The sequence below is a fragment of the Harpia harpyja genome, chromosome 4, assembly GCF_026419915.1.
Source record: "Harpia harpyja isolate bHarHar1 chromosome 4, bHarHar1 primary haplotype, whole genome shotgun sequence".
In the NCBI taxonomy this organism is placed as follows: Eukaryota; Metazoa; Chordata; class Aves; order Accipitriformes; family Accipitridae; genus Harpia; species Harpia harpyja.
The window spans coordinates 43,316,936-43,335,120 of NC_068943.1; the positions used below are offsets into that span (position 1 = coordinate 43,316,936).

Consider the following 18,185-nt stretch of genomic DNA (forward strand, 5'->3'; position numbering starts at 1 on the left):
AAGATTTTATTAATCAGGCATCAAGTTCCTATGAGTGTGGTCAGGAAGACAGACCTCATCAGAACAAATATGTTGTAGGACAGGTTTGTGTTTCTAGTGCCAGCCCTTGCACATACTTGCTTGTGGTCTGAATCGCTTAACACTGCAGACCCTCCGCAATAGTTTGCTGACTGGTTGGGATGTATCGTTCAGCTTTTGTAAGTGGTGTTTGTCGTCAGTCTCCAAATTCTCTTCCAAACCAACAAGCTCTCCTGGTTTCTACTGCTATTCTGATGGTTTGGTTTGTATTGTAGAGTAAAAAAAAAAAAAAAGAAAACCACACATTGGCCACAAATTGCTGCCTAACTTCAACTGTACATATCCCGCATACTTCATTGTATATATTGTAGGAACATATGCTTGTGTATATGTATATAAATGTGTGCATATGCCTGTATATATATAGTAAGTAGGTATATCGCGGTGTATTTTTACAGCTACTAGCCCTAAGTAATCTCAGGGATTTTCAGCATTATAGATATGTTGTATTTGAATAGATATGCAATTGCCTTAAGACGTTTCGGGTGAGCTAGATAGTTGCAGAAGCATTGTAGAGATGGAAGAAGCCCCTTCCTTTCCTGCCCAGATTCAGAAATACCCAGAAGACAAACTGCCCCTGTGTTGTGTCATGACAAGTTCCCCAGGATGGTAGGGGAGGCAGAGCAGGGAGCAAACCCAAGTACCTGTGCTTGGGTGGAGGAAGGGGCCTCCACTGTCATCCAGCTACTCTGTGCTTCTGTTATGGCTTGTAAAGATTATGGAAATGGGTGAAAGTCAAAAGTGCTCCCGGGGCTGCACTGGCCTTGGCAAGAAACCAGAAGAATATGACTTACAAAAAGTCATAGCAGTTTTAAAACTTGCAGAGTTCAGGAGGGAGAATTATTGTTTCTGTCTTTTGAATGCATCATGAAAAGGAGGGGAGAGGAAGACACGAAAATCCTGTATTTCAACATTTCTTTTCACCTAAGGTGGGCCAGTGAAATCACCTGTCACCAGAGCATATTTCTGTAACCAGAGCTAAAAACAGAAATAGCCACTGGTGGCAGATTTACAGCTCCGGATTTCTGACCTTTGTTTCCTGCCCAGAGCAAGGGCAGTTGCGTGCTGCGCTCTGTCCGACGCGCTCCTGGGAGAGGGAAGGGATGGAAAGAAAGCCAGTGACTGTGTTTCTGGGACGTGTTCAATGCTGCTTTGCTGTGAGCCTCACATCATAGGAACAGGAGATTCTGCAAAAGCAGAGACCCTGAGAAGGGAAAAAATACGCACAATAGCCCTGGCAAAAGCTGCTGGTGGAGTATGCCTGGAAAGCGTTAGCACGATGGGGAGGAAAGGTTTGCCACGTGTTTACACTAATGCTGAACAGCGTCTGCAGGGAGGGAAGGTGGTGAGGGATACGTTCTGCGGCTGGACGAGAGGTTGGGATGGCTACGGCCCTCTCCACATCTGCTCTTCTTGTTTCCCCAAACGTCGCTCACAGAGACAAACCTCTGCAAACACGTCAGCTGGCAGTGAAAACCCAGTGGGGCGAAAATGGCACAGAGCTGGCTGCTCACAGTGATTCACAAACCTCCTAAAAGTCAAACCCGCTAGTTACTTCAGCACTTTCTGAAAACTCCAACCGGTATCAGTAAAGCACGCTGCTCTCTGAAACCCGGAGGGCTGGTTTTCCTCCTGCCATTTGCTTTATGCAGCCATTTTGAACACATGCAAAGTGGGAAAACTACTCCTCTTCTGACAGGCTGCCCGCCACGCTTAGCTTGCACAGGGCGGGAGAGAGCAAAATATTTCTCTACCTCAGTCCGACCCATTCACTGAAATCAGTGGCATGTAAACATGTGTTTAGGGCTTTCTTGATGGGAACCTAAATGTCCTTCTCTGCATGTCTTAATAGATCCCATTCAGCCATCGGCATAGAAGATTCATTGTCACCAATTAGTGCAAACATTTACATGTTCTCTTCTCAGCCTGGTCTTCTGACCAGCTGAAGCCACGCCAATCTCACTGGCCAGGCTAATCACATTTCCTGGCTGAAGCTGGTTTATAGATGACTTGGATATCACTAGCACATAAGTGAGGGAGGAAAATCCATGCTTACAACCAGATTCAAAGGCTGCTGAATCCAAGGGAATGATTCCTCTTCAAGCCAGCATGCTCTGAATGAGGCTAGACAAAAGAAAGCTTTGATAGCGATTGATTTTTGAGGGAAAGGAGCTGCGTCTTTTGCTAGGCTTGAAAATTAGTTGTTTAAAAGTAAAGGCAAAATCCATGCTGGCTTGGGGAAGGTGATTGTGGCTGTGCAGAGGTTGCGATGATGAGATGCAGGCAGGCTCCAATCTCTAATGAAGAGAATTGAGAGGGGCTGTGCTCGATATACAGAAGTACTCTACTGCAAGAAACAAGACGGTGAGAACTGATAATGAGAATGAAGAACTTCCTTTGATTATTGCTTCTCATTTCCTATAATGCAATCTACATCTTTAAAGAAAGCTCTTCTGTTAGATGTTAGATCCCCTTCCCTCCTCCACGTGGTTAGAAGATTTTAAGCACTAGTGCTGAAAAAGAAAGGTTAACCTGAATAAGGTAGAATATAAGCCTCTTTTTCTTGCGACTTATATGCCACATTAATGCAATGTTACACCACAGGTATGAGTGGAGCCATTTCGGATGTACAGCAAGATCTGGCAGGCAGGGAAGTGCAGAATGGTATGTGGTAGCAGCCAAGATGGTGCTGAGAAAACTGCTGAGAATGAACGGGAGGAGGTGCTGGCTGAACGCATCCTGGGTTGGTCATGGGTTTCACATGGGGACCAGGGCAGGACGGTACCTGTGGTTTCTTTTAAAAAAGATAGTTGGAAACAAGATGGAATTGTTGTGTGTCTAGGTGCCTAAATACTTTTGAAAACCTAGCCCCTAATCACCTTTGAAAAGAGCTATTGAATTCATAGATTATGTTAGACATGTCATACCAGGCAGTATATGCAAGTTGGACCGGTAATTTGGCTTTGGACAAATTACATAGACTCTGTTTGTCAAAAGCAGGTGCTGATTTTGAATGCTTCTATTTCAGTTGTGCAAGGATTTTCAAAGATGGTGAGAGTGATGCATCTGGGATTGGATGTGTGAGCACTCACACATGCCTGTTTTTAGATGTTTAAAACTGAAAAATTGAAAGCCAGTTTTGAAAACAGAAGCTTAATCCTTCTGTACTTGCAGTTTCCATGTCTGTGAAATGGGAATAGCAATAACACTTAGCACCCTGCTGATGGCAAAGAAAGTCGCTGGAAATTTCTCTGCCTTCCTTACATTGCAGTGGGTGGCAGAACATTCACAGTTACTATGGGGCAATGTCTGTGCTTGAAACTCTGTTCCTTTACAAGAGGTAGATCAGGGACACAGGCAACAGCATGGGCAGCGGGTACAGCAATAATTAAAGCCAAATAATGGAATTGCACATTTCAGAACAAACAGGATGCACATATACACATCAGAGAAAAAAACCTTCTTGATTAACACCCAAGAGGAAATGAAATTAGAGACACTAATCCAGATAACCAAATCAAGCATTTCTAATGTGGGATGGCAGTTAGCTAATGGTAACAACAGCAGCAAAGGACTATCGGCAAAGCTCCACCCTGCGCCACAGTATTTAAAACCAAAATTGTTTCAAAGGCCACAAGCTAGCCACGCATTTACGTGCCTGAGTAATCTCAGTTAAAACCAATGGAATTATTCATGCGTTTGAACTCAAGCGACACATTTGAATCCTTTGCCAGATTGGCACCTAAATTTCATCCCGGTTTCCTCCTTGAACATGGGGCCCGGCGGGGGAGCCTGTGGAAACCTGTGTGGTTCTTCAGAGCGTGCTGTTCAAAGGATGACATTCCCGCTGCCTAGCGTGCTGCTGCAAAGCTCCACTTGCCTTAAACTGCAAAAGCTGCAGGGATGTTTGTATGCTAGGCATACCTTAAACTACTCTTCAGCAGTGGAAACAACTCTGCCCAGACCTTGCAGGGTGTAGATGGGATGCGTCTAGGATTCACCAGTTGTTTTTGCACCGACCACTGATAACAATAACAAAAAAGCCATAGTTTTCAGGAATTTTCATTCCAACCGAAAACTTGTCTCTGCTTTGACGCATACCTTGAAGCAAAGGGACAATTATCTAGTCACAACATTCAATCCATTTGCATAATCTCATCCAAATTGTTCAACTGCTTCAAATACTTTTGTGATTAGAAAGATGCTCCACAAATAAACCGACTGCATGTTCCTGACACTCAAAACTGATGTGTTGCAAGTAAGGGAAAGATAAAGCAGCATGGAAAAAGGATTCCTTCCTTACCATTACTTACACCCAACCTATGAAACCACAAAATTTCATGTCTTACCGTAAAGAAAGTCACATCAAAGGTCCTGTAAGACTTGGGGATATGCTGCAGCAAAATTGAAATACTATTTAGTAGGTGGAAAGTTGAGCTAGATGCCTGGAACAGTATCTAATTGCCACATAAGAGTACATTTTTGTGTTATTTATGGCCTGATGGCAAATCGAAATTACCGAGATCTAAACCCTCAGGCAAATACCTTATAATGCTTTCATGCTTGTTGGGAGGTGTTTAATTTGCAGAGACACTGAGCATCAGTTAGCCAAGATTTTCCAAGGTGGTTGCTGATTTTAGGTAATCCATTTTTGACCTCTGAAAAGGGCTTGGTTTCCAGACACAGCAAAGCACTCAGGTTTCATAGCAAATTTCTTTCGGTTAATCAACTCTCATTTGCAAGGAAAAAAACCCCAAAACCCAGCAATACAACTTTCTCCTGTGTGCTGTTAAGTAATGGTTTTTGGGGTTTTTTTGGCTTTTGGTGATCCCGGGGGGGAATCATGCCCTTTTTGTGGTCCATATACAACCCCTATGCCCCATCACTATCAAAGCTCGCACCTTTATATTCCCAATCTTTAATGTATTTATCCTCCAAAACACCTGTGAGACGGGGAGTTACTATACTCCTCCACCAACGGGCACCTGAGGCCGAAAGAAAGAAGCACCTTGCCCTTGAAGCCGGCCGTGGTGCAAAGAACCGAGGCAGATGCTTCTCCTAAGCCAGGAGCCGGTCTGCTGGGTGGGCTGCTCTGCAGCGGCTCTCGCTGCATTGCTCACTTGAGCTTCCTGTTAGATCTGACAAGTTTTTCCACTGACAGAAAGGATGATAAACAGACCCTGGTGACTGTGTCCTCTTCACTGCCCCTCACTCCCGCAGAAGTAAGAGACGGTGTGTTAGGTTGCACGCTCTGGCATACACTGCCCTCATCCCTTCCCATATCTGCATAACCCCACCGGCTGTCAGGAAGGACTGAAATGATGTCTCTGCCATCCTTCTCCCCTAGAACAAGCTGGTGACAGCAAGTATGTAAAATTCTTAAGCTGTCGTCCAGGAAAATCCTATGACACCTCAGCAAGCTCTTAGTCTTACGGCTGAAACGAGGCCGTGGCAGCAACAGCAACAGGAGAATTTTATCTCCATTTGTCATGCAGACTGGTGGAACAGAGACTGGGGGTGCGAATGGAGGGAGGAAAGATCATTAAGACATGGCAATCCTGTTGCCATGCTAAGGGATCTCTAAGCCCAAAGGATCCCAGTACCTACTTCCAAATGTAGTTCTGCCAATCTGGCCTCAGGCTCTCGCAGCCCGTTTCTGCGTCATCCTAAAAGACCTATTCATTTTTTCCCGCCTGTCGTCACATTTTAGCTGGGCGGCCTTGGCTCTACCCTTTTAAAGTTCACTTTGCAGCAGATGGGCCTATCTAAACACCAAGCGCAAGCAAAGAAATCAGCAGCTGGTCACAGGAGTTTCCTAGGAGAACATGAAAAGATTCGCAGCAGGCTGCCCAGAGCCCTTGGTTAGGCTGACTCACACAAGAAGCCTGGCGAGACACGTTTCTGGGGTGCTCGAGTCACTAAGACGCAGCCTAGGCTGAAATCACAGGGGCGAAGCACCAGCCGAAGTTTCTCTCTGCGCGATGCACTTTCAGAGGAGTTAAAGGCTGTACGAACGGTGGCTGTCAAATGTTGGTAGGCATATGGGAATCAAACAAACCCCCAATCACACCATGCACTTCTAACACGCCATTCTCCCCCTTAGAATTCCTGAGGGCTTAAAATCCTTTGATCCCAATGAGGATCAGCAGCTTTGGGGCAGGAAGTGGTGGAAGTCGGAAAGACCCCCAAAGTCAGGGTCTTCTTAGGGACTTAAATCCTCTCTCAGATTAGTATCTGATGAGCTTCTTTGGGAAGCTGGATGATGAAATGGAGAATTCTTCTAAAGGCCGATCTTCCCATTTGCAAGGAGAAAATTCTACCTTAGGGAGAAAAGAGGAAATACCACAGGGGAGCGGGTCAGTGAGACTTAAAATACCCCCACACAGCTGGTTTCAGGTTGGTGTAAGAGGTCCCAGTTGTGCAACTCACCCCACACGGGAGGCCTCTTGTGCACATCAGGGCTAACTCTGAGAAGCGAGGGGGTTAAACAGCATAGACAATGGATGTTTGTGGAGCAGTGAACCTGTAATCACTGTAATATTGGAAGGAAACAGCATCAGCTGTCCTGCGCCATCACGGCACAAGCTATCTGCCTGCTGCAGGGAGCGTGCGTGATTTGCGTCTCTGTGGACCGATCCTGACTCATCCTCTCCCCAGCCTGCTACGCTTGGCTGATGTGTTTCAGACCCAAATAATCAGGGTACCTGGGGAGGCAGCTGCACCCACGCTGCCCGAGAAAACATTATTACGTGCACCAGCTCTGGAAAGCGCTGTGAGGCCCCGGTGCTCCCCCAGCACAGAGCAGCTGGGCGGCGGGTAGCTGTGCTGCGGCACAGAGCTGGAGTCACTCTTTTTATAAAAGACTCTGCGGCCCCAACATAAAAATGTGCTGCGAATAGGCAAGAAACACCTGTGGTTGTTATTTTTCTCCCAGAGGCTTTGGTACTGATTCTTATTTATACACAGACTCTTTGCATTACTGGAATGGTGTAAAAACCCAATTTCTCTAAAAATCAATGAGCAATGAAAGCAATGAAAGTTGGGTTATTTCTGGGTGAGATCTTCAGCCGGCCTGTATTAGTGTTGTTCCAACAAAGTAAATGGTGCTGGGCTGATATACACTACCAGAAGGCTTTGCCCTTTAGAACATGAATGCATTTATGATACAGCTATGCTACGGGAGGGGGTCGAAGCGACTGTAAAGGGAACATAAATGTGTCTTGTAAGGTGCAGCTGTAAGTTACATTTACTCCAAGGTTTGTTTGCACTGCCCACGGACTAGTGTGAATATGAACCAGATCCAATTCTTGTTTAGTTTGAGATTTCTTTGAACAGTGCCTGGGAGAACTAACTGCAACTTATCCATGGGTAATATATTGTGATTTGACACTTGCTAGGACTTGGCAGCTAGTCTCAGAAAGAAATATTGATTGTGAAGCATAAATTCAATATAATAGTAGAACAAGGGAGCAGGACATCATTGACACCATTTACAGCCTGCAATTCTGGAGTGCCCTTTGTCTCAAGTGCATGGCAAATATTAATTAAGATGCCCTCTCTGGCATCAAGCGACTTGATGTATTGTCTCATTTTAAATTTTTCTGTCTGTAAAATGGGAACTGATACTTATTTCAAAGTAGCTGTTCATAACATTGCCATTCTCATGCAGCTGTGAATTTCACCCATCAATCTAACTTGCTGTAACTATGAGTAACAACTGGGAGTAAAGGATTTTGGAGGCAATGATGGGATCACTGCCTGTCAGCAGGAGATGATACTGTCTGCTTCCTTGTGTGGCCTCTCCTTACCCTCCTCTCCAGGCATTTGCTCTTTCTGGCTCCTATTTGGATTGCCGGCTCTTGCAGCAGGGATGATGTTTTCCTTTTCTGTTTGCACAGCTCCCAGCACAACAGGATTGTGGTGCATAAAAATCAGGCTTCTACTCACTGGTGCCATACAAGGGAAAAACAATACTAGTGTTTCACGTCAGCACGAACTTGGGGCTTGAAATTTGCGTCATGAAACTGATTCAATCGCTCTCAATAAAATGAGGAACCACTTAGAAGTAAAGCAGTACCACTTTATCTATTTCAGGTATTTCCAATGCCATTTAATGCATCGCCCTTCATGCTCGGTAGAAATGTATCGAATGTCTTAATCTCAGCCATTCAAGAGAAGCATGTGCTCAAGGGCTTTGCTGAGTCAGGCCATTAATGAGATTTGCGTCATGTAAGAACTTGCTATATTTCATTAGGTAGAGGAGAAAGAAAATAGTCATTTTTACAAATCAGGAGATGAAAAATCTCTCTGAAACACACCCATCTCTACACTGGTGATTATTTCACCGTCACCAACCACGAATGATTAATTCTGCGCTATCGCGAACTGCAGAGCCTAGCTAATACTACAAAAAAGGGAAAAAAGTGGCACTTAACTTGCGTTTGATAATAGCGGGGGCGGGGGGGATGGGTGTGAGCGAAATACAGTTAAAACTTCTTTCGATGTCAGGCTATGGAAGGCCAGGGTGTTTACCAGAGTTACCCATCTTTGGGTATGCCTCTGCATTTCTAGCACAGAAGATATCCCAACGTTTACTCAGGGCTGCTGTTTGCTCAGCCACGTGAATAACCTTTCGCTAGCATTTTCATGCTAATCTCCTGCTGACAGGGACTGGCCTGCAAGGTATTTGTGCTGGCAATGACAGGAGACTTCAGTCAGTCTCAAGGACTTGAATTTGGTGTCTGGGGAAAGCAAAGACATCAAACACACCTCCTGTCACTCATTCCAGGTCCCAGTTTATAGTTGCTTGCTTTCTGTTTAAATTTAATGCAGCTGCTTGGTGGGGGACAGAAACCTCTCAGGTCCTGATGATACCTGTCAGGATATCGCCATATCTGCACGTGCAACTCTGCTCTCCATGCCGATCTTTATTCTTTTGGGAACCCGTGTAAAACACGGGAAGGCTGAGTCTTCTCAGGGAATGGAAGAGCAATGGCTCCTGCTCCCCAGGTGTGAGAGACTGACATCTCTTAGCTGCATACCATGAGTTGCGGGTGTTTGGGAGTACCTTAAAAAGCACCTTTTGCTGCTGGGACTTGTCAAAGCTTCAGGAGAAGTATTGGGAGAGTAGATTTGAAAGGGCAGCACCTGTGTCTTATGAACATAGACAAGAGGTACAAGATGTCCAAAACACTGTTTATGCAGGTTGTCAGCTGCTTTGTTGTGGTGACTTGAGCAATTCCCTCAACCCATCCCATTATTTCTTGCTGTTGTTTTTTGCCCCTCCACTTTATGCTGCTCTCTAGATTCAGTCTTTGTGCACGACCGGGCAGCATAGGATATGCTGGAGACGGAATAATGCCAAGCAAAGCTGAGGCCTATTCTTTTCAGGTCTGTTTATATAGGGGGTAAGACACAGGCGCCGCAGTGCACCCCATTGTAATGCACAAAGCCTGCAGTGAGTCTTGGTGATGGAATCCAAAACGCTGTCAGCTGCTAAACTACAGCTCTTTTGATGACTCTGCTTGTTGAGGATAATTAGACTGGTGCAGTACAGACACACACACGGATGTCTCTATTCTTTTTGCAGTTGCAGAACACATGCTGTGAATCCACTATGAGCGCCAGTTAAAACCTAGGGCAACGTTTTCAAGTGTGAGCAAGACTTGGGAGCCTAAGATTCACTTTCAAAGGTGACTTAAAAACGCAAGACTCATCAGGAGCCAGCAGGGTTAGCACTTGACATTTAAAAGCACCAATTTTTTTTTTTTTTGAAATTTTTGCTCATGATCTTTCAAAGAGCAGAATTCCCCCCTGACTTCTGTCAGTGTATTTGTTCAGGAGGTCCTGAGGGCTGGCAGCACCCTTTGAGCATCGGCTCTTGCATAGCAAAGTGGCAGCAGTAATCTAGGAGTAAACTTCCAGAGTGCTTTATAAGTGCTGCAGAATTCTGCAGAAACAGGCCAACACTGTCACCAAGCCTCCAAGGGGGAAGACTAATCAGCATTTTATGCAAACGAGGCTCCATTCAAATATTGCATGCTGGATATCTGAAATCATGAGTTTCTCTAGCAAGACTTTGTCTTGAGAATCTCATCAGTAAATTTAAACTGGGCCCTGACAGAAGTATCAGGTCTGTGAAGCGAGAGAGAAAAAGGGACAGAAAAGGAGAAGATAACACTGGTATCTGTATCACTCCAAACTGATACGTAGCTTGAAAGAGAATTGCATACTAAGGATCAAGTTATTAACTGCTTGGGGTTTTGACACAGAAGGCACAAAGTAATTTTTCAGGCTCTGTCAGTGACATGTGGGGTCTGGGGTGCACTTTCTGAAGCTCCTCTCCTTCCTAGTCTAGAGGGTAGGATCAAGTTCAGGACCTTTGCTCCAAGACAAAAAAATCATCAGGGAGACAGAAGCACAAGCAAATGTTTTCTTGTCACCATGTCATTTTAATACCAAAACGAACTAAGTACTCAGGGACCAGGAAACTTTCTGACAGCTCTTACAGTGTTTGCCAAAGTTAGATAGCCCTGAAAAACACATCTCGGAAATCCAGGGATTGCTGTCTTCTGGCTGACTTGCCACCGAACCGGGAACTCGCTGCACATGGTGATGCTACTCAGACATTTAAATATGAGATCCCAACGAAGCATGGTGTGTGAAGGCACTATAAAGGTGTTAGTATTTTTTTTTCCTCCCCTGAACATGTGCAAGCTTGCCTTCTGGGCAGCTAGCACTTACGCAGCAAGTATTGCAGTGACTTGCTGACCTTGGCTCTACTGTGAGCAATCTTTGTATAGGGATGCTCTGTCCTTAAACCATTTTCTTGATGTTGTGGCAGAAGCATTTTCTTTGTCAATATCAGACCTGAATATCTGATTGTTCCACTTCTCCCAACTATCAGATATGATTAATGGCAGTTATGTATATAGTATCTTGAATCACTGAGGTAACACGGAGTGCTACTCCTGCCATTATCATTTTAGAGTGTGACCTTATCACAGGAATGACTTCTTCAGCCTCTGATAAGAGAAGGTCTCTCTCCATTTGAAAATTTTATACAATGTCATGGAAATAGATGTTCTACTTAGACCAGATATCTAAGTCTTGTGATTACGCTAATAGACTGAAACTCTACAGAGTTAGGTGCAAGTGCCAGCCTAACTACACGTTTGACGTATATATCTAAACTTCTCTGTGCCTCAGTTTCCAGACTACACAGGGGAAATAAAGAGCCCTCTATGTTTTATCACTTTTGATCTTTAAAGTAAGGAACTGTCTGATAGAGATCTTCCCCACACAAAACACAGTGGAGCCGCTGGCATGTAACAGTCTGAATACTTGCAGCAATCACCTCTCGGTCCCACAGCAGAAATCTGCAATAAAGCCAATGAAAAAAAATCCATATGCAGAGCAGCCGCAGGACTCGGTCCCAAATGTACGTTTGCTCAAGCCTTTCTCCAGTGCACCCTCCTGGCAGCTGCTAACTCAATCACAGTATCCATGTTCCACTGCGCAGTGCAAACCTGTTGAATCCCTTCCAGGGCAGATGTACAAAATTGTTCAGAGGCCTCAGTGCTGAACCTAGGAATTGCAATACATGAACTAGACCAGTGAATTGCTCAAACTGTTGCTCAAGTTACAATGCAGAATCTCATCCGTTAAACCCCGGCATGGGCAAAGAGCTGCATGCCTCTCAACTTCTGACAAAAGCTCAAACAGGCACATAGAAAGGGAGGGTCACAGCAGGAAAGCAGGTCTTGTCCAAGTGATCTGCCAAAGGGTGCACCTCCAGCAACTTCTTCCTCTTTCACTATCTGGAGAGCGTAAACGGGTCACAAACACTTCCTACGAAGCTCCTACTTAAAAATATCCATCGGCCTGATGGCTGATATGCAGTACTGGAAATGGAAGTATTTTGGTTAGATGGTTTCTCTACTGCATGGTCCAGCGGCTCTAGGCAAGCCCAAAACTTGCTGTCTTGAATGATAAGCACAGACACAGTATTAGGGGAAGCTTTTGCCTAAGCCCTTGCAGCTACAGCACCTGGATTTTCTATTCTAATAGCTGAAGATTTCCTCCAGTGCTGTTAACAAGCTTGGAAATCCACTTTCAACGTAGCCGCCTAAACTGTTGCTTCTAGAAACATTTCTATGCGTCAACTTCTTCACTTGGGATGGGGTTTCCCTCCACACCCTGGGCCAACACAAGTCACTGTGAATTATGAAAACCCTTCTAAAGCTTGGGCTCAAGTGGGACTTACGGGATGCCTATGTTTCGGGCTGGTCCTTTGCAGTAAGATGAATTTCAGCCAAGAGTATTTGCAGAAAACTAGTACCCTGAAGGGAAGGCCATGAAGGAACAGAAACCACTTCAAAATCAAAAGTTTATCTGCAGCACTTATTTTCCATGCAGTATTTTCCCAAATCCAGCTCAAACCCTAGAGGAATGAAAGACATTGCAGCCTTTCTGTGCTGAACTACTGCTATGTTGCCACATCTGTTACTAGGCAAAACATGTTTTAGCAGCCTAGAAAACATTTTCAAAACACAAGTGAAGATTTTACTGTTTGTAAACTGGATCTCAGCTTCTTTTCTTTGAGAATAATGAAACTGTTAATCGTCCTAAATTCTCATAGTTACCGAGAAACGAAATCAAAATCAGACTGGCTTGGTTCTATTCAGGACCAGGGGAAATGTGGTACAGCTTTGCGAATTAACTCCTCTTCATGCCCATGAACACAGAGTTAAACCCAGGTGGTCTTTTGTGGGAGGGAGGAAGGAGGAAATGCGTAGCATAGGGGAAGCAGTGAAGTTGATTCATGGTAAACTCTACAATATTTCTGTCTATCCCATTTTTATGAGGGGGAAGTATTTGCAATTATGTCTAGCGTCAGCAGATCCACCCAGGAGCACAGCATTACGCACTAAACCAACATTATGGACCTGTCTGTAGAAGAAGGTTCCCCTTTTTCAGGCTGAGATGATGGGAAGGAGCATCAGTTTAGTTTTGGAAAGCTTTGCCACCTGTACCAAGAACAGCACTTATCTCTTATACTTATCACTCAGAGCACGGCAACCAAAAAAGCATGATGCCTGTAATTTAAGTGTTCTGTTTATGGACAGTGATTTACCCAGTTTGAGTAATGACAGAGGCCAGAGAATTATCTTCACTTTTCTAGGTCTGTATCTCTTCTGAAACAGTACCTCGGGGCTGTGGCTTGAATTCAGAGTTGTATGCAGAAACTCAAGTAACGTTTTAAATTTTATATATTTATATATTCGTGCACATATGTGCACCCAGAATTAAAACAAAGAAAGCAGGATTTGTTTCTCATACTAGAATTTTAACTTTCTGGTTTTGAGGATATTTTGGAGGAGTTTAAATTCTGACATGAAACTTTTAATATCTGTGAATCACTGAAATTTTACAGATTCTGGAGCCACACTGATTTCTGCACCATACAGGCTAGAGCATTTCAACTGCTTATCCCTATATTAGTTCCAATAATTTAATTTTGGTCAAAGGCCTTCTTCCATCCTGAAAGAAACTGCAGTCCATCATTAAATTTTCCTGTGTTTACCATTTTACAGAGATGCATGTTACGCATAGATTTTTTTGACTTCTTGTACATGCATAACAGTTTTAAGGGATCCCCTGTGGTTTCAATGGTCTGTAAACTACGTTGTGGTTCCCCTGCTATTTACTCTCAGGAAGACTATCAACACCTATATAGGGATTATCACACAATAATGAGAGGTGCTGGCAGTCAGATTAGATCTGTGGGTGCAACCACTGACAGTAGATCCATAACAAGATGAGGTGCAATATTTCAGAGCAACTGGGAAATAATAGTTGTGTGAAATCTCTTTCTAGAGGAAGCCTGTTCTTGTGTTCAGGGTCTTGAGACACTAGGGATCTGGTTAGACTTTTGTGTGACCCCGGGTAAAATGCTTGCCTCAGTGCCCAAATTGCAAAATGGCAATCATAACATCACCTTTGCCTTCCTTCGTTTAAATCAGAAACCACTCGGGATAGGGACAGCCTTCTCCTGTGTGACTAGACAGTATGTAATATAATGGGCTAATTGCAAAATAAAAAAATAATGACTGTGTGCTGACGAAAAAAACCAAAATAGAACAGCTCTTCACAGTAATAGTCCAAAGCAATGACATACTACATTGGTTTGAGCAATTGTCATCCACAGGTAAATGCATCCAAAGGTGCTTTGTACATCACTGCATCACCATGTAATTTAGAGTAGCCCAGCTGCATTGAAGCTGTTGCTAGGAAGGAGGAAAAGAGACAGACAGACGTCTGTCCAGGAGCATACGATAGAGCTGTTGTTCTAACTGTGTCGACAAGGACTTTAGTGGGGGAATGGGGAAAACCTCCGGGGTCTCAGTCTGTGTTGTGGGACATCGACATCGGTGGAGCTCCGTTAATTTCAATACCTGCTCTCAATTTATCTTCGTTCAGAAAGGAAGGGTTTGTCTTTCTTTGATGGACCCTGTATCCCCAGTCCCCCATAAACTACATGCAGGACTGACAAATAAAGGCTTATTTAATAATGCCTTGATTTGAACAAAAGATCCATGGCAGTTTTGCACTTGATACCTAAAGCATAAACGCCTGTGACATCCTCTCTTGGTTTCAGCCTGGCTTATACTATTTTCTACCCTTAACTGAGCTAGGCTATACTAACCATCCAGTAATACTTGGAAATCATATTTAGTCTTTCACCTTTGATTATTTTAGCATACACAGGGTGGAAGCGGCTTGCCCAAAGTAACACAGAACCAGGAAAATAAAATGAACATGAGAATCCTCGGCTCCTGTCAGCAGCGCAAGCCCAGGATCATCCTGGCCATCTGAGCTCTTATTGCTGTTATAAACTGTAAGCATGGAGAAGTACTATCAAATAATTAACTATTTCAGTTTTGAAGAGACAAAAGCTGTCCATTAGTACGGGTGTGAGGTACATGAAGTTACTCGAGCTGAATTAGAAGCTGAGAGTTAGGCAATGTGAGTACTCTCCAGGACCTCGGTACTGTCTCAATACCACATCTGAAAGCAGCACTCTGGGGACCTCCAGGTAGCTCCTGTGTCTCTTACCCTGGCTTCAACAGTCCTCTCTGTCCCCTGCCCCAATCAATCCCCCTGGCTTTAACAAGAAGCCAGGCGGCCACTGATGCCAACAGCAAAGGCATTTTGTGACACGCCTGACAGACTAGTCTGACAACTTGGAGCTTTGTTTTGCACAAGCCATGCAAACAGATGGTCACCACTTTTAAGTATCAGCCTGGCTTGTATTTGTATGCAGGATCTACAGGCACAGATCTGAAATCTGCTGTTTCACTGAATTCTCTGTCTCCTGCTGTAACTGTGGCTTTGGGGTAGAAAACAGGGGTTGGGAGAGTTTTGGGAGAAGACTCTCAAAAGGGCTTTGTTCTAAGGCTACTTCTCAATACCGACTTTGGGAGGCAGGGTGTTTTTACCCCCTTGGCAACTCGGTAATGTCTTTCATTCACACTTGCAGAGTAATATGCTTGGGAGTTAAAAAACAGCTTCTGGGAAGCAGTGACCTTTAGGGAATGTCCTTTTGCCATGCAGTCCTATCTCTCACGCTTCCCAACCTGTGTGCCATTCCATAGTGTACCCTTGGTGGCAGTACTTAGTTGCTGGTTTTATTTCCGTTTTGCTTCTTATCTGAATTTTAATGATGAATTATTTGTAGTATTTCCAGCGGACTGGAATAGAGGCACTAGTCGCTACTTCAGATTGGGAAAGTGGTCCCCCGCCCAGCAGATGGCTGAGTTGTCAAACAGGGTTATATTGCAGTATCTTGAATTTAGTATCAAGACAGTTTTACCCATCTGGCTGGTTATATTCGCAATAAGTACTCTTTGCAGTTGGGGATGTTTTAGCCCTTTCTCTGGCTTGCTCTCTGCCTTTAACCTTCCCTGTCTTGTATGATGAAGCTTTGGGTCCTTTTTCTGTCAAATGTTAGTGTTTTCTTGGGCAGGAATATGAACTACAGACATAGCTCCTCAGCTAACGGTTAGGTAAGACCAGGGCTGACTGTCAGCCTTGATGGCACTGTTGTACAGGTAATAACTAGTTTCATTCATAGTATCAAGCTGTTTTTTTCTCTAGCTACACTGAAAGATGCACATCTGTTTTTCCAAAAGCAGAGCATGAAGTAAGTCACCAGACTCCTACTACCTCTGTTTGCATTCATTGTATATAAATGCTGTATGTTGATTTCAATAGATAACTATAGATCACTGACAGACATCAGGAGCATAAGTAGGACAGCGGAAAACACGCATTAGATTTTCTGCATGTGCTAGTGGATCCACAGCAACCTCATGAATCCACAGATGACACGTGTCCTTAAAACTGCATGTGTGTATTTCGTATGTTTAGAAAAAAACTGCACAAAGACAGGCTGCAAAACCACTGACTTCTGATTGGTATCAACGACAAAAGGAAAACTTAAGCAGATCAAGGAATCATCCAAATCCCCGCTGGCTTCATTTGCATCCTAAAGCGCACGGTCCCACTTCAGGAGTCACTACGTTTAAAACCGGGAGAGTCATTATTAAGTTATCATTAGGTTGGTGCCTAATTAATTTAAAGCATAAGCGCATGCAAGGAGATTACACCGGGGCATTGCTAAACTGGGCAAGAAAAAACCTACCGCTTTGGACTACGGAAATTTTCTTGTACTGCTCCGTTCCTTTTTGGTAGACTCGTGCGCGGATTAAAGAAAATCTCCCGGGTGACCGAGTTAGCCAAAGCAATTGCGCCAAGGACTCTCTTATTTTCCAAGCGTAGGAACGCTGGGCTCCCGTTTCCACTTGGGGGTGCAAAAAAATCGCCACCCTGGCGAGCCCAAACTTCCCGGCGATGCCTGCCGGGCGGGGCGGGCGGGCTGCTCCGGAGGCCCCTTCAGCACCCCGGCTCCCGCGGGCGGCGGGGACGGGACGCGGGGGGCAGACCGGGACGGCACCTGCCGGCCCCCCCCCCCCCCCCCCGCCTCACACCCCCGGGAGCCGGGGCAACGCTCCCGCCTGGCTGCGGCGGCCGCCGGGAGAGGCGACCGGGCGCATCCCGGACAGCATCCCCGGGCCGCTGCCGGCAGCGCATCCCGCCCCCCCCCCGCCGCCCAGGCCGCTGCCGGCAGCGCATCCCCCCGCCGCCCGGTCCGGAGCAGCGAAGCAGAAAGGCGCCCGTCGCTTCTCGCCGGCCGTAAAACGAAAAGGGGAGGGGGAAAGGGGCCGCACGGCGACTTACGCCCGGGCTTTGGGGAAGCCCATGGACAGCAGGATCTCCAGCGACGAGCCATGTTTGATGGTCCCCGCTCGGTGCTGCCGGTTCCGCCGGGGGATGACTTTGCTGTACAGCTCCTCTTTGGCAGCCATGGCGTGCGGTGCGGGCTGCCCGCGCTGGGCCATCACCACGCAGCCATCGCCGCCCGCGCAGGGCCATACACACCCGCAAGCGCCCAGCGCCCCGCCGGGGGCCGAGGCCGGGGCAGGGCCCTCCTCCGCGCCCAGCCCTGCCCGCCGTTCAGCGCTCCCGCCCGGCCCGGCCCGGCCCCCCCCCTCCCCTCCTTCCTCCTCCTCCTCCTCCTCCTCCTCCTCCTCCTCCTCCTCCTCCTCCTCCTCCTCCTCCCCGGGCCACCCCCGCCGCCACACGTGCGCGCCCGGCGCAGCCCACGCCGCCACCGGCGACTCGGCAGAGGATCGGGCGGGCGGTGAGGAGAAGCCGGCCCCGCGCAGCCCGGCCTCTTCTCCCCCCCCGCCCCCGAGGTTAAAGCCGCGTCCGGGCGGGTGGGGGCAGCCCCGGGGGTGGGGTGGGGGGGCAGCTGCTGCTGCGGGGCCGAGCCACGGGGACGGGGACGGGGACGGGGGGGATGCGCTGAGCAGGGCCGGTTGTTGGAGCAGATAGGAGGAACGCAGGCTGGCTTGCAAAAATTATTTTGCTTTGGGTTTTTTGGATTTTTTAAATTTTTTTTAAATTTTGTTTTTTTTTTTTTTGGAGGAAGAGCTCTGCGCGATATTGGCCTAACTGAGCAGGAGAGAGAGCACTCGCGCTGC

The 18,185-nt window shown here is 46.1% G+C and overlaps 1 protein-coding gene across 2 annotated transcripts in view; it reads right to left on the bottom strand.

Annotated features, from left to right (window-relative positions):
- The window catches only part of UBASH3B (ubiquitin associated and SH3 domain containing B), a 74,841-nt gene extending 57,159 nt beyond the window's left edge, over positions 1–17,682 (bottom strand). The window contains exon 1 of one of the 2 annotated variants that reach the window (XM_052786461.1): positions 17,380–17,682. In XM_052786461.1, coding sequence (XP_052642421.1) covers positions 17,380–17,540 — 161 coding nt within the window. In that variant the 5' untranslated portion in view covers positions 17,541–17,682. The remainder of the gene's footprint in view (positions 1–17,379) is intronic. The other variant, XM_052786462.1, reaches the window with a different exon arrangement.
- Positions 17,683–18,185: the final 503 nt, after the last annotated feature.